At 35.9% G+C, this 16,266-nt stretch overlaps 1 protein-coding gene across 1 annotated transcript in view; it reads left to right on the top strand.

Moving 5' to 3' along the window:
- Positions 1–16,266, top strand: part of LOC150076217 (uncharacterized) — a 385,004-nt gene that overhangs the window by 91,149 nt on the left and 277,589 nt on the right. Inside the window, exons 4-5 of the mRNA XM_090388025.1 lie at positions 5,179–5,298; positions 13,845–13,991. Coding sequence (XP_090244151.1) covers positions 5,179–5,298; positions 13,845–13,991 — 267 coding nt within the window. The remainder of the gene's footprint in view (positions 1–5,178; positions 5,299–13,844; positions 13,992–16,266) is intronic.

Raw genomic sequence — 16,266 nt, 5'->3', positions numbered from 1 at the left:
CTTCGCATTAATGTTTAATGAATATAATATTTAATATGATATATAAAATTCAATAAAGAATATATTAATTTATTTAAAAAAAAATGTTTTATTTTTACAGAGGAATTCAGAAAAAAAAAGATTAAATTTCAAAAAAACGAAAAAAGAGTTCAGAAAAAATGGAGACTTCAAAAGTAAATTTTTAAATTAAAATCAGTAAAAGTATTTGAAATATTTTAATTTTAAATGATAAATCAGACTCCATTTAGAGCTTTACACATTTTTTGATATAAATTAGGAAACATATCCTCTTCACTGTGATTAAACTCAGAAACAGTCCTTAAAATATTGTTATTTCTATTATGTTTTTTTTTTATTAAATGGTTGGGGGTCGATGAAGTATAAAAGATTTGATTGAGGTCGCGACTCGAAAAAGTTTGGGGACCCCTGCTCTAGATTATTTTATATTCTAGCAATATTTTTTTATGCTGCTTTGTGCAAGTTAATATCAACTATGTATTTCATATTTTATTCCTCTGCAATTTCTTGCTAGAATTTGCTAGTTTTGTTGCACCATGTACTTGTACATGTTAAATAGTAATAAATAACACTGTTACTGGATAGAGATGTCATTCATAATGTTTTTCCAAATAAGTAAATAATAATCAAGACAAGAAACCATAACCATACTGCTTCTCACAAAGCTGTAAACAAAAATAGTTGGATGAAATCAAGTGCTTTCATGCCATAATATTTACTACAGTCAATGCTTTTTTTGGGACAGTACGCAATGGTATGGTGTACCGGCACCTTTATTAACAGTGACTTGTGACATTTGGATGCAGTGCACTTCGAAATTTATAATATTCCATAAATTTTTTCACATGTTTACCTATTATTCAAATAAGCTTAAATGATTTAACTAAATTTGCATTTTTCACTGTCTATTGTTAGGGTATTTTCTATATAAAACTGTATAACCATTTTTATAATTCTAAATTACTCAGTCGGGCCTCTGTTTAACGAAGTCCTTTATAGCGAATCATTTTGAATTCCCTTTGGAAGTAACATTTAAAATACTTTCTGTTGAGCGAAGAAAATTTTAATATAGTGAACGGAGAGAAATAACTCGGTACGCACTGTTCGCATTTCTCGCCTTCAGGCAATTAGTGCTGCTGCACGAATTAAGAGATCTAAAGGGATTAACATTCTACAACTTAGTGTACCTGGTAAAACCTATCCGACCACCTGTCCCACATACGGTGAAGTCGTGCTGGTCAACAATGAGCAGATCAAGGAGTATTTCCAGTGAGCTCTGGCCCACCTTCTACTGCAGTGATGTCCAACCTTTTCCTGTACAGGGGCCATATTCAAAAAAATTCAAAGTTAGATTTCTTTAGTGTGTTCCTTTTTTCATATCTTGTTGCATGTAAAAGTAAAATTGAAAATATTTGAAAATTTTATTAAGTGCAATACACAATTACATTTTCTGAACAGAACATTTCATTAGAAAATGTTTTTGATAATTAACAAAATTTAAAATGTTGTTTTAGTTCACTTTACAGGTGGGCCATGTAGGTTGGACATTGCTGTTAATCAACTGTAAGCGTCCTTCGAGAATTAGAAAAGTGTTTTCTTTTATCCCGACGAATAATCGTCTGTTGTTTGGCAGAAGTGCGTTATCCACATTTTCATGGTTTACATGGTCACATATAATATGCAAAAGACAGACATTTTGGACAGTGTCAAAAAAAGAAAAAAAAAAGAAACAAAGAAAAAACAGATCAAATTTAAGAACTAGTGGCAATACCGATGACGAGAAAAGGAAAATGAAGGCATTAAACTTTCTAAACATGAATTGTTGGCATTTGGTGAAAATGAAGTTAGAAAATTGTCAATTAGGTTATAGTTAGCATTAGCAAGCTTATGCAGCATCAGCCAAAAAAAAAAAAAAAAACCCCTTCCACTTCACCCCTCCGTTCGTTCGAAATACCTGTCCAGCTGAGCCTTAAATTTATTTAGGCTATCAACTTCCACAACAAAGGATGGAAGTCTGTTCCACCAACCAACTACCCGCTGGTTAAAGGCAAATTTCTGCACATCTATCCTACATCTGTCTTTCCTCAATTTGAAATTATGCCCTCTCAGGTAATTATTCTGAGCAAGAGGCAGTATCCCATCAGCATTGAGCATGCTCAAAACCATTCAAGGCTTTGTACACCTCTATCAGATCACCTTGCCGGTGCCTAGTCTCCAGACGCTGTAATTTGTAAAACTTAAGCCTTTCTTCGTAAGAGCAACCCTTCGTTCCGTTCACTAACCTTGTTGCCTTCTCTGTACTCGTTCCAGCAGCTCTACATCCTTCTTGAAATGAGCCAGACCTGTATACAGTACTAAAGGTGCGGCCTGACCATTGCCTTATACAAGGGAATAATCACCTCCCTATCCCTGCTAGAAAACTTCCTGTATATCATTGATAAGACACCATGAGCTACTCTTGCAGCCCATCTGCACTTATATACCATCATCAATATTATTTATAAATACAGAAAACAACAATGGACCCAACACTGAACCCTGAGGGACTCTATTAATAACATTAGTCCATGATGAGCAGTGTCCATTAATTACCAATCTGTCTTCTGCCACTCAACCATCCCTTTATCCATAGCAACAATTTGCCACCAATGCCACTCTGCTCCAATTTGTGCAGCAGTCTTCCATGTGCAACAGTATCAAAAGCCTTTCTAAGATCCAAATATATGAAAGAGACAATTTGTGGATTTCGGGAATACCTAATTGAAAAGGTGGTTTCGGAAGAATTGAAGCATTTGATGGACGCTCTGAGTGCGATACCAATTTCATCAAGTGAATGTGAACAACGATTTTCACAAATGAATCTGATCGCCAGCCCAACCAGAGCTTCGTTGATGATAAAACTGTTTCTTAAAATTGTAGGCCCACCGCTGACCTGTTTCGATCCAGCAAAATATGTTGATTCGTGACTGCTTCGGAAATGTCATTCAGCAAGAGAGACACACAAAGAGGAAGAAAAAAAGTTAGTAAGGGTGTCGGATGAGAACGTAATAAAAATTTGGAATATTCTACAAAAGCTTTATTATGAAATTATTTTTACTTACGTTATTTATTTTTATTTATTATTTTTTGGGGCCTTCGTTAGACTACGGACCCTAAATATAATAAGTAAAAATAAATGTCACTCGGTTGTTTGTCTGTCACAGCAGTGTATCTCCCGAACCACTCAATCTATTGACTTGAAATTTTGCACGGGTTTGTATATCATGTGAGCCAACATATGCCATATTGATCATTGTTGACAAAAATTTGTTTAAGAAATGGGGGGGGGGGTAAACTTTTTTTGACAACCTATAGCTTATTATACACCGCAGGAAAGAGTTCGAAGAGTAGGTTTAAAATATTTTTAAAATTTAAAATGGCGGCGCTAGACAGAAAAATGTAATTTTCGTGTCTTCCCCCCCCCCCTCTATTTCCGTCGCTAATGGAGCTAAAAATTTAAAAATCACATTAGCTATGTGTTATTCGATGCTTATCAAGGGAAAACTATTTCGATTGAAATCAATCATTTACTTTTTGTGTTAAAATTAAAAAAACAATTTTTATTGCACTTCAATAGTGCACTTCTTTGTACTAAGTAACTCTCCTTTTGGTGACAAAAGATTGCTAAATAGTTATTTAATAATTCTATAAAGGTCATTTATAAATTTTGCGACAAGAAGTATTTTTTTAACAGTTTTCAAAGTTGGAGTTGTCCCATCAAGGAGGTCGGGACAACTCCAACTTTGAAAGAGCCAGTGTTGGCTCTTTCAAAGTCGGGAGAGCCAGTGTTGAGGCGGCGGTAGTGGGGAGGCACCTGTGTGTAGTCTTGCATGGCCCTCACCTGCCAGTTGCCTCTCCCCCCCCCAAGACTTTAATCGCTTCTCCAGGAAGAATTCGGAGTCGCTTGTCCCACCCTTGCCATTCACAACAACTGGAAAGACTCAAATAGACAATGTTTTCGTTAGTGCCTCAGTTTTAGGCCAAGCTGGGGTACTAGAAACCTTTTTTTAGTTACCATAATGCTCTCTATTTGAGATATTACACTAACGATCATTCGTGACTACGGACCTTCATCCTGAGTGCCCGGCACTCAGTAGCTGACCGATTTTATTTACTTATTTCACTCACATTTTACTTATTTTTTTTATATATTTGAATAAATATATGCTTAATAAACTGTGTTAATATACTAAATTTGTTGTTCATTTTCCAAAATCATTACTACTGAAGTAACAATATCAAGAAAAAAAATTTTTTTAGAGTACTTTTCATATCCTTTTAATTTTCAATTTTTCCTGATAGCAAAGAATGAGTACCAGCACCTATTTTTTTTTTACAAAAAAAGCACTGAGTACAGTGCAACCTCAATATAACACGTGTGTCAGATAATAAGTTACTTTAATACCTGCATTATAAGCAAAGCATGTTGTAGCTAAAAAATATTTACTACTTTTTCCAAGTTTTTTTTAACATAAATACACTTTATTTATTAAATAAATACTTTATATACTAATGTTTTTTTGAGTATACAGACTAAAAGACAAAGTATTAAAGGTTATATCATTCCCTTTACACTCTACTGATACACAATGCTGTTATGGACATTTTACATATTACACATTTTACACGTCTGTTCTGAAATAGTCATGTAATTTAGTTTTCCAGAGCTGATGACAGTGTTTTTTCAGTACATAATTCTTAATAGTGGTCAGGTGCAATAAATGAAGATGCACTATCACTCTGACACGCTAACATGCTTTCCAGATTCACTATATACATCTGATTTTGTAGGCCACATGCACATTTTATATCTGCACAGTATGGGAATGCCGTGTTTGATTTTCACCATTATTGGTTAAATATTTTCAGTTCAACTTTATTCTCTGAAGGTCACAAAGGAATGTACTTATCCACTCTGCACATATATATGAGTCATTTTGGTTTCCATTTTATGTAGCTATTTTCACTCTAAAACCACTTTTTTCACCCAACTTTAACTCTCAATACTTTTCAAGAAAAAGTTTTCCATGTGTTTTTCCTATTTCAAAAAGTTTTTATTATGTAATAGCAACATTATATATATAATAAATATATATAAAATGTTTTCCATATGATTTCTAGCTATTAAAAAATGCGATACTACCAATCCCTGCTCACAGCAGTGTATAGATTTTGGACAAGGCATTCAGTGTTCTTGCTATCCGGGTTATATCTTGGCTGCAGATCAACAAACATGTGAAGGTAAACTAAAATCTTCTTAAAGGTGAATTTTTCTTTAAATTTGTGGTGTGAATAAGTTTTTATATACTTGTATATTTAATAATTCAAAATTAAAACCAAGTGGTTTTTTTTTTGCTCAAAGGCCATCTACTAATTAAATAATATCATTTAACTTTTTGTACTATAATACTGCATAAAGATCTGTTTGATTCCTCTATGTTATTAGTTAAGTATTAGTAATTAACTGTCAACTAGTTTAGTTTTTTTTCACTTCTGTTAATCACAGAAAATGAAAATTTGATTAAAAAATCAAATATATTTCAAATATAATGCTCTGCTAACATTACCAAACATTTATATTTTGTACTTTTTATTATCAAACTTTACAGACTTATGTCTTTTTGACTTATCTTGATATTATAAAAATGTGTCCATAAAAAAGTTTGGTTGTCTATAAAAATCATTTTTAGAGGTTGACTGTTCTAGTGCATATATATATTAGTTTCTCCATTCAGTTTTAGTTAATTTTATTTCACAGCATATTTTCACATATGGACTTAAAAGAAAAGTGGGTTCATCAAATATTATAATAGTTTGTGAACAGAATTTATTATTATTAGCAGTAGTAGTGGTGGCATATGATGCAAGAGCAAGCTTATGAAAACAGGAAAAAAAAAAAAAACCTCCCATATTACCTGTCCATCCCCTCCCCCCTCCAAGAATTTTTATAGTTCTTCCATGAATTTATTCAAACAGCCCACTTCCACAAAAGTAAAAAAAAAAAGTAAAGCGCAGCCATTATCAATCCACTGCAGGATGGAAGCCTCCTTCAACAATTCACATTGAGGGAAATGGACCATAATCTGCCACGCTGGTCCAGTGCGGGTTGGCAGATCGACCATATTCAGTAGTCAGGGGCTTGAACCCTGGTCTACTCAAAGAACGTGTGCTACTGCACTCCCACTCCTGCCCACTCAGCTACAGAGGCAGTCTTCCACAAAAGATGGAAGTTTATTCCAATAATCAACCACCTGGTGGCTGAAAACAAACCTCTGCACATCTGTCCTGCAACCACCTTCTTCAATATGAATTTAAACCCTTTATGTTTATAGTCTGAGCAAGAGGAAGGATGCCATCAACATTAGGCTTGCTTTATCTGTTCGAAGTGTTAAATATCTCAATTAGATCACCTCACAGGTGCATAGTCTCCAGACACTGTGATTTGCAGAACTGAATCCTTTCTTGGTAAGAACACCTTTTGTTCTCTTCACCAATCTTGTTGTCTATTTCTGCACTCATTCTGGCAATCTCTGTCCTTCCTAAAATGAGACCTCCATACCTGTATACAGTCCTGAAGATGCAGCCTAACTGTCACCTTGCACAATAGGATAATCACCTTATCCCTGCTAGCAAAATTCCTGTATGTCATTGGCAAAACACCATGAGCAATCCTGAAACTTGTCTGCATTGTTCGGAGAACTTCATATCTGACTGCACAGTTTCCCCCGGGTCTTTTTCATTTTCCACTACACTCAGTTGGTACCACACAGTTGGTACATTACTCTGAGATTACTGCTACCCACATGCAGTACAAAACAGTACCTTGCATTTGTAAATGTTAAAATTCAACTGCCATTTCTCAACCCAACTGCCTAATTGTTTCAGAATCTTTTGCAGCAGCTTACCCTGATTACTGTCATTACCACCTTTTTATCATCTGCAAACTTAGACATTATGCCTGATATACCTCCATCAATATTGTTACTCCTCGACGTGGGCACCTCTCCATGGTGAGGGGACCTCCCAGTGATGCTGCTGGTCTTCCAGATTAGCATCACTGGGATCCAACACCCATACCTTGGTTCCAGGGTTACATCATTGGAATTCGGCGTGTGCAGCCGTGCGGCGTGACCCATGGAAACTCAGAAAGGGGGGGGGATCCTGGTGGTTGGAGGGGGCCTAGCCTTGATACATTCGACAAGACGGGTGGTCCCTGACCGGCCCAACTGGGATCAATTGACGGGTGGTTCTTACTGCTAGGGTCAACTGTGTTCCAATAAGTCTCCCTCCCTTTGGTCCTGGGACGGGATCAAGGCTTATTGGAAACATGGGTATGGTGCTCCTAAGCGAATTTAGCGTCCCATTCATGTACTCAGTACCTGCTAGTTCACGATTGGGTGTCCCCTCGTAGGGCTCTGTGGTGGATGAGGTACTTAGGGCATTGCAAATTTTTATCTTACTCATGTGAAGAATTTAAATTCTATTTCTTCTGGGGCCCCAACAAGGCCCCTACCTAATCAAGATAAAAACACAGAAAACACCTCTGTAAAAAGGTGTTAGAAAGATATGAAATTTCAATATCATTAATTACATATTTTTTAACTTCAGTCCCGTAATTTCTCATTGACATAAAGGATTTTTCATCTGTAAATAAAGATGCAAAGTAACTGTTGAGTTTATCTGCAGCATCAGCTGGGGTATCTATTATCCCATGTCCATTACATAAGGGTCCAATCTGATTTGTCCTTCTCTTCTTTGCATTTATATATATGAAGAATTCCTTATCCCCCACTCTTTGCTCTCTCTTTGCCAGTGATTTCTCATAATCTGCCTTTGCCAGCCTAACCTTTTCTGTGGCACAATTACAGGTCTATTTGTATCTGTTATAGGCTTCAGTACTTTTTATTGCTCTGTAACTTTTCCATACCATCTTTCTGCTGAAGTAATCTGGCAACTTCATTATTCATCTAACTTGGATTCCTCCTCATGGAGTATTTTTGTAATGGTATAAATGCATTAAAATCTTCTGTAATTAATGTTTTTAAGTTTTTGCTCTCTGTGAGATATCTACCCAGTTAATAGACCATGTAGCACCTTAAGCCATCATAATTTCCTTTCCTGAAATTATATCCCATCCCTTTGCCTTTAACTACTGCTACCCCCCCTCTCTCTCCATTGTCCAGAACTCCGTGATTGCTTCTTGCTATTGGTTCCTGTACTGTTAGCCCTATTAGAGAAGGCATTGTGCCAAGCATAATTCAAGCGAAAGCAGTGAAATTCAAGCTCCAAGAAATGTTTTTTGAATGCCATTTTTATTTACTTAATTTTTGTATTATATCATACTTTATAAGTAGCTTTATAGTCCTAGTTACGCTTGTTATTTTTAATTTAGAAAGAGATTTTGTAGGTTACTACTTAAAATACGTAAAACCATTGTTTTGTTTGAAACTTGCTGCCATCGTTATAGTATAGAATGAGTGGTAGGGAATTTTTTAATTTCCCTACCACAAATTTTTAATTGTGGTAAATAGTTAGCTGTAATGTAAAACTAGATAGCATAATATGTAAAACTGTTATTTTGTTTGAATCTTACTGCCATTGTTATAGTATAGAATGAGCAGTAAGGAATTCAAATTTTTGTGGTAAATAGGTAGCTGTAACTAGATAGCGTAATACGTATCACTGCATTTAAGAATCTATTAGATAGTGTAGTATTAATAATTAAATTTATTAATCTTATTAATTTTAATAGTTAATCAATAGTATTCAATCAGATATCATGCCCCAGACTAGACCAGCAAAGCAACGGGCACAAAGTGGCAGGAGTGCTGTGACTCGGAGGATGATTATCTGACGCATCACAGCCTAAAAAAAATGTGCAACTTGTGAAATGTTTGCGGATCTTTCAGGAACAGGACATGATCTAGCCAAGGAGGATGTCTTTGTGTGTGCTAGGTGCAGAAAGTGTCAACAAATTAGGCACCAACTCAGCGTTCTGATGAGTGTCTATGAGGGTTTGAAAAGTCAAGTAGATGTCCTCGAAAGTATTAAAGTGAGGGACCCAACAAGCTCTCAGCTGCCCAACTCAATGCAAGAGCTCACTCTTGTGCATCAGTCAGTACAGCGGCAATCTCCAAGGCAGAATGTGCTGGTCCGACAGCAGCTAGTTATTGTCAGTGACTCCATTGTCAAGGAAATGGGTAATATATTGTGTAAAAAGGATAGGTGGAATAGGAGAAGGGTATGACTGCCAGGGGCAAAAGTTGATGATGTTGTCAAACAGATATAATCTTTTAAGGGCACAAAGGGGTGATATTGTTGAACATGTTGGAACTAATGACATTAAGAAATCTGCAGATTTACTTAACAAGTACTGGTCAATGTTGAAAAAAGTCATGAGTTAGGGTTAAATTTGAAAGTGTCTGCAATTCTGCCCAGACACGATAGGAAGGAGTACACGACGAGAGCCTTGTCAATCAGTTCGGCCCTGGAGAGATTGTGAAAAGCTCATGGGGTAGAATTTTTTTTCAGCGTGGTCTGTGCTAGTTAACAGGAGAGACTGCTTCTACAAGGATGGGATACACTTAAATAGAAAGGGTGCAAGAATATGTGCTGATGCTATTGAGGCAGTGTCAGGTGGGTCGGAAAACTGCTAGCTTTGGAGGGGGGAATTCACAGACTAAATGATTAACAGTAGCTGCAGGCAGAGGTGAAAGTGATTCTCACACTGCTTCTATTAGAATGAGCAATGGCCTGGAAGGCAGAGTGCTGGGGCTTTCAGGGAATGGTTGGAGGCATTGCGGAACAAATAAATACATGGGCTGTGTTAGGGTAACTAAGAGTAAGAACAGGTGCATGTATACTTGCACCTCTACACCAATGCTAGGAGTATAGTAAATAAATTTGATTAATTTGAAGTCCTGGTCAAGACATCAAAGGTGGATATTGTTGAGACATCAGGGACGTGGTGTTACAAAGATATAACTAGTACAGAATTGGAATTTGGTGATGTGTACAGAAAAGATATAAAGGGAGGAGGAGGTCATGCTGCTAGTTAGTCAACACAAAATTTAAGGAAGCGTATCCAGTTGACATTGGTGGACAGTGCAGTGTTATGTTAGTTTGGTGTGATATAAGCACTGGGAAAGCAAAGTTTAGTGTAGGAGTGTGTTATAGGCCTAATGACTTTGATGAGTACAACGAACAACTCTACAGAGAAATAGTGGGCCTGTAAATCAGATTGTCTTATAATGGGAGATTTTAACTTCCCAGATATAGACTGGAACTTATGGGTTTGTAAGTCACACACTAGCAAGACTTGTGGATTTATTGGATGATTGTTTTCCTCAGCAGCATGTTCAATAGGCCACCAGATGGAGAATACTCTTGATCTGATTATCAGCAGTGATTATTCATGCATTAAAAATCTGCAGATAAAGGAACCAGCTGGTGGAGTGACCACGGTGTACTGATGTGGGATTTAATAAAAGATGTAACTACCTTCAGGGATAAAGGAAAGGGTTTTTGCTTTGTAAAGGTGACTACAGTGGTCTCAGACAGTTTTTAAATTCTATACAGTGAGACCAACTGATGAGTTTCCAACAGCAAATTCTATATGGGAAGCATTCAAGTAAGTAATCATGGAAGCTACTAGGCTTTTCATACCAACTAAGAAATGCAGTTCTAGGTTTAGGCTTAAATGGATGTCAGATGAACTAACGAGACTCATGGCAGAAAAGAAAAATGCATGGGATGCATATAAATTATCAGGTGATATAGAACCCTATGGTACATATTCTGTAATCAAGTTGCAAAGGAGATTAGGAAGCAAAGGTAGATTATGAGAATTCTCTGGCAAAGGATGCTAAGAAAAACAGCAAGGACTTATTTACTTATATAAACTCTAGAAGGAAGAGGATGAATCAGATTGGTCCACTTAATTTCGATGGTTCAACTGTTGATGATCCTGCTCAGATAGATGACAAACTAAATGAGTATTTTGCATCTACATTCACACATGAGGAATTCTGTAGGGAAGTGGAGGACAGAAGCTTATTAAACTCTAGCAGGTTAATGATTTTGTAATAACTCAGAGTAAAGTGGAGGAGAAATTGTTTAAGTTAAACATAAGAAAGTCACCCAGGGTGGATGGGATCTATCCAGTTATATTAAAGGAGGTGGACAAGGAAGTAAGCAAACTCTTAGTCATAATTATGAGAGCATCCTTGGAGTCAGGGGGAAGTCCCCACAGACTGGAGATGTGGAAATGTATCTGCAATTCACAATGGGAGATCAGAGGGTGACACGAATAATTACAGACCTGTTAGTTTAACTTCTTTTCCAGGGTAAATAATGGAGTCACTTATTAAAGAAGTATTGCAGGATCATCTAGACAAGACTGCAGTAATAATTTAGACACAGCATGGGTTTGTTAAGGGAAAGTCTTGTCTGACATTTTTGATTGGATACTATGATGTGGTTCAAAGGAACTAGATGCAAAAAATAATTTTGATATCATATACTTGGATTTCAGGAAATCTTTTTCATACTGTTGCACATGGAAGTCTACTATATATCTATACAAATTGGAGCAGTATGGTATTAAGAACATTTTGCTACAATGGGTAAAAGGGTGGTTGAGTGGGAGAAGGCAGAGAATGATAATCAATGGATGCTGCTCTTCGTGGATTAATGTTATTAGTGGAGTCCTACAGGGTTTTGTTTTGGGCCCACTGTTGTTTTGTATATTTATCAATGATATTAGTATATTAGGCTTATTGTCAGAGTTTGCAGATGATACAAAGTTTGGCATGGTTTTTAATGACAGTAATGGCAGTGTGCTACTGCAACAAATCTAGAAAGTTGGGCAGGTGGGCTGAGAAGTGGCAACTGAAGTTTAACAACATTGACAAATTCAAAGTGCTGCATATGGATAGAAGTAACTCCAGAGGAATGTACCAACTGTGTGGTACTACACCTAGGGTGGTAGACAGTGAAAAAGACCTGGGAGTAATTGTTCAGTGAGATATATGAAGTTTTCTGAGCAATGCAGACAGGCTGCCAGAGCAGGTTATGGGATATTGTCAATCATATACAGGAATTTTGCTCGTCAGGAAAAGGTGATTATTCCTTTGTATAAAGCAATGGTCAGGCCATGCCTTGACTACTGTGTATAGGTCTGGAGGCCTCATTATAGGTAGGATGTAGAGTTGCTAGAATGAATACAGTAAAGGGCAACACGGTTGTTAAGGGAATGAAGGGGGGGATCCTCTTACCAAGAAAGGCTTAAGTCCTGCAAATTGCAGCATCTAGAGACTAGGCACCTGTGAGGTGATCTGATTGAAGGCCTTGAATGGATTGAGCAATTCTCAGTGCTGATGGGATTCTTCCTCTTGCTCAGATTATGAACCTGAGGCGGCATAAATTCAAATTGAAGAAAGACAGTTGTAGAATAGATGTGCAGAAATTTGCCTTTAGCCAGTGGGTGGTTGATTGCTGAAACAAACTCCCATCTGTCATTGTGGAAGTTGATAGCTTAAATAAATTCAAGGAGAAACTGGACAAACTTTTAGAAGGAATGGATGTGTGAAATTTTTTTTATTTTATTTAATTTGGCTGTTGTTACATAAGTTTGCTTTCTTGCATCACATGCATCATCTACTACTTTTGTGTCATCTGGTTCGTGGGTAATGATCAAGTCTAGAATATTCTTTTCCCTATTTTCCCTATTACTTTCACTTGCATGTTAATACAAACAGTTGTCTAGTTGATTTTAAAGTTTTGCCACCCATGTCGAGTTTCCTCACCATTTGCTCCAATCAATTTTTTGAATTTATGAAATCAGCATATTTTCTGATGCCGATTTCATAAGTTCTTTCATCATTCATTTCATTTTCCATTTTAAGTCTTATAGTATCTCGCATTAATTTCATTGATGTGCTGGATTCAGCTCGCACTGGCTTGCATGAGTCGATTGTTAAATTTTCAAGAATTTTGTGATCTCGTTGTTAAACCTATAATGGCTATAAACTATAGAGTGGCATATACTTCAATCCACAATGGCTAGTGGCATTTGGGTGATTTGATAAACTTGTATATAGTGACATGGAAAATTCAGCTGGGGCATAATTTTTGGTACCATTTGTGCTTCCTTTCTCCGTCCCCCTTCCTTTCACGGCCATCTGTGTAGTGATTATCTCTGCTAGCAATTTTACAGGAATATTATTTTCAACAAACATCTGCCTAATTTTGCCTGGGCCACTGCTTCTTAAAATAACATTCCCATACTCGATGGCTGTCAAAGATTTTGCATTTCTATAATTGTCATGAATCTCGTAAGGTCATTACCCTTAGAAGAAGCAGCTCAGGAAAAATTAAGCGAATGTTTACTGATAATTGAATTTTTTTATACTTTTGCGGAGTTGTAATTCTCACAAAGGGAGAAACTGCTGTGTAGTTTCCAAAGAGGGCAGAGGTTGTTAAAAAAGGGTGAGCTGGTTGTTAAAAATTTACCAGCACACCACCGACTCCTACTGAATTGAACTCGGGTGGTCATAAACCCCCATACACACACACCTACCCTGAGAGAATGAAATGTGAAATGATAATATTCATTTCATATTTCATTCTAAATGCAGGTTTTCCCTATTACTAGTCAATTCCAGTCTTGTATTAAAAATAGATTGACTAGTCCTTTCTTTATGACATTTCAACACAATTTGTTATGCTCTTTTTAACAAATTTAGTATCAAAAATGTATTATTATTCTTTTTTTATTTTTCTTTTAGATATTGATGAATGCTCTTTGGGAAACAAAATTTGTGGTAGAGGAGAGCAGTGCTTAAATACAGTTGGCTCTTTTTTATGTTCTTCCATGTCAACAAAACAGTGTCCACCTGGTTTAAAATATGATGATGATTCACTTACTTGTGTAGGTAAGATGGTTTCAGTTTGGTATATGTACTTGTTTTAACAAACCAGATATTAAATAAATCCTATTGCCTTTTATTTTACCCTTTTATTGAGCATTAAAATTATACAATTTCCTGCAGAATCTATGTCCCATGGTTCCAAGGAAAGTAATAAGTATGTCATGTACGGCAGACTGATATTTATGACACTGTGGTTTTCAGTTTAATTATTCCATTGATGTGTTCATGCCTAATAATGTTTTTTTTTTTTTTTTTTTTTTTTTTTTTTTAAATCAAGTTGACACATGGATGTGGAAGATTTTAGTATATTAAGCAGACAGCTCACCAATTGCTGTAATTGTTGAACAATACTTTTCAAATAGAAATTGAATAAAAAAAGCAGCAAGTACAAATGTCTGTAACATAAAGCCCTTATCAAGCTTTGCAACATCTTCCCCTAGAACTTTAAATACTTTATCTTTGAACTGCATTTTGTCACAAGAATTACATAAATATTTCTACAAGATACAGCTTGTTCAAGAATCAAAACCAAATCAACATGTTAGCTAATTAACTTACTACCCAGTTTTCTTAATCTGAGACAAAACTTGATTTTCCAAAGAAACTTATTATGACTAGTTAAGCCCATTTTCATTTAACCCTGTGTATAGATCTGGAGGCCAGTACAAATTGTGGTGCTGGGGCTACATTTGTGAACTGTATCTTTAAAATAATGAGCCCCACATTAATTGTTGGTTGAAGGTAAAAACCTCTGATATTTTTTTGTACCTTCCTAAATACAGACAAAGTTTTACTTTTCAAATTTTTTTAAAAAATAATTTAACCAGAGTTAGCATGAGTACACCAAGAAGGTAAAATACCACCACATTGGTTCTGCTTTTAACTTGTGGTAATGCTAGCATGGGAAATGACTGGTACTGATGCTATGAAGCTTGGAATTGTCTTTTTTGTGTCTGTAGTTATTTATAGAACTCTCTCCCCTGATTCAGAGATATCCCTGGTTTTAATGGTTGTAAGTGACATATTTTTGAAAGATTCATTATTATTTTTTTTGAATAATAAACATGGAGAGTCACAATTATTTGGGATAGAAAGTTAGCAATATATGTAATACAGGTAGTTCCTGACTTTGAGTTACTTCGTTCCTAGCGTGCGCGCTCATAAAGTAGGAATTTATTTCCCATAGATGCAATGTTAAAAACAGGGGTTACATTCACAATGAAATTTGACCGTAAAAGTAAAGTGCAGCCATTATCAACCCACTGCAGGATGGAAGCCTCCTCAACAATTCATGCTGAATGTTAAATAAAGGTCAGCAAAACAGTAATTTATGCTTAAACAATGATTTATTTATCCAAAGAAATGAAAACATAACCTTTAAAATCAAGCAGATTATAATAATAAAGAAATTATTTATGTCATACAAACGTTAAAGAATGTTTATTCTTCATCATCACCGACTAAATGCACACTCATTGATGGTTCATCACTCATCGTTGGTTTGTTGGAAGCACAAAGAGTCGTCGTCTTCTTCAGAAATGCTTTAAGAGTCGTTTGTTTCCAAGACAGTCTTCTCTTTTCTTTATAAATTTTACGATAGCATGCATAAGCATTTCTTAAATCTGTAGTAACTTTTCTAGTGCGCTCAAAATTCGAATCTTGTGACTCAAATCTCAATTGCTTTTTCTGTGTTGAAAAGATTCTTCAAGCCCTTTGAGAGTGAAGGAACGAATAGGAGTTTCAGCTGTTAAACTTTCTTCCCCCCTCAGCTTCTTCACATTTTGCCATTTCAATGTGAGGTCTTCATTTGTGAGCTCTCCGTTTTGTACTTGAAACAGATCAGTGACATCAGTTGTACAAACCTCAAGCTGTAATTGGTTAGAACATTTACGTCCGCTTCTGTTTCATTTTGTATGGTCTCTTCTGGTTCTTGAAATCCTTCAACATTATCAATAAACTGGTGGCAGAGTTTATTTCAAACACATTTCATGTTCTTCTCTGTAATTTTGTCCCATGCTCGTTCTGCTATTTTTATTGTATCTAAAATGTGTAATTCTTTCCAAAATTCTTTAAGGATTGGACCTCCCTCCTTATCTCTGCCTGAAGAAACAAACACATGCACAGTAGTACTATATTGTATAGCTACGCGCATGGTTTTAAATGACATATTTATGAATGTTTAGCATTTATTTATTACAGTTAATGTTCGTTCATATTTTCGATTTTTTTGATACTCGTAAAAAAGAACTCGTAAAGCGAAATCTTGTAAAGTGGGAAC

The sequence above is a fragment of the Mastigoproctus giganteus genome, chromosome 13, assembly GCF_048544385.1.
Source record: "Mastigoproctus giganteus isolate SK-2022 chromosome 13, ASM4854438v1, whole genome shotgun sequence".
Taxonomy (NCBI): Eukaryota; Metazoa; Arthropoda; class Arachnida; order Uropygi; family Thelyphonidae; genus Mastigoproctus; species Mastigoproctus giganteus.
Note: the sequence above shows the minus strand (reverse complement) of the source record. Positions and strands in the feature narration are given on the sequence as shown.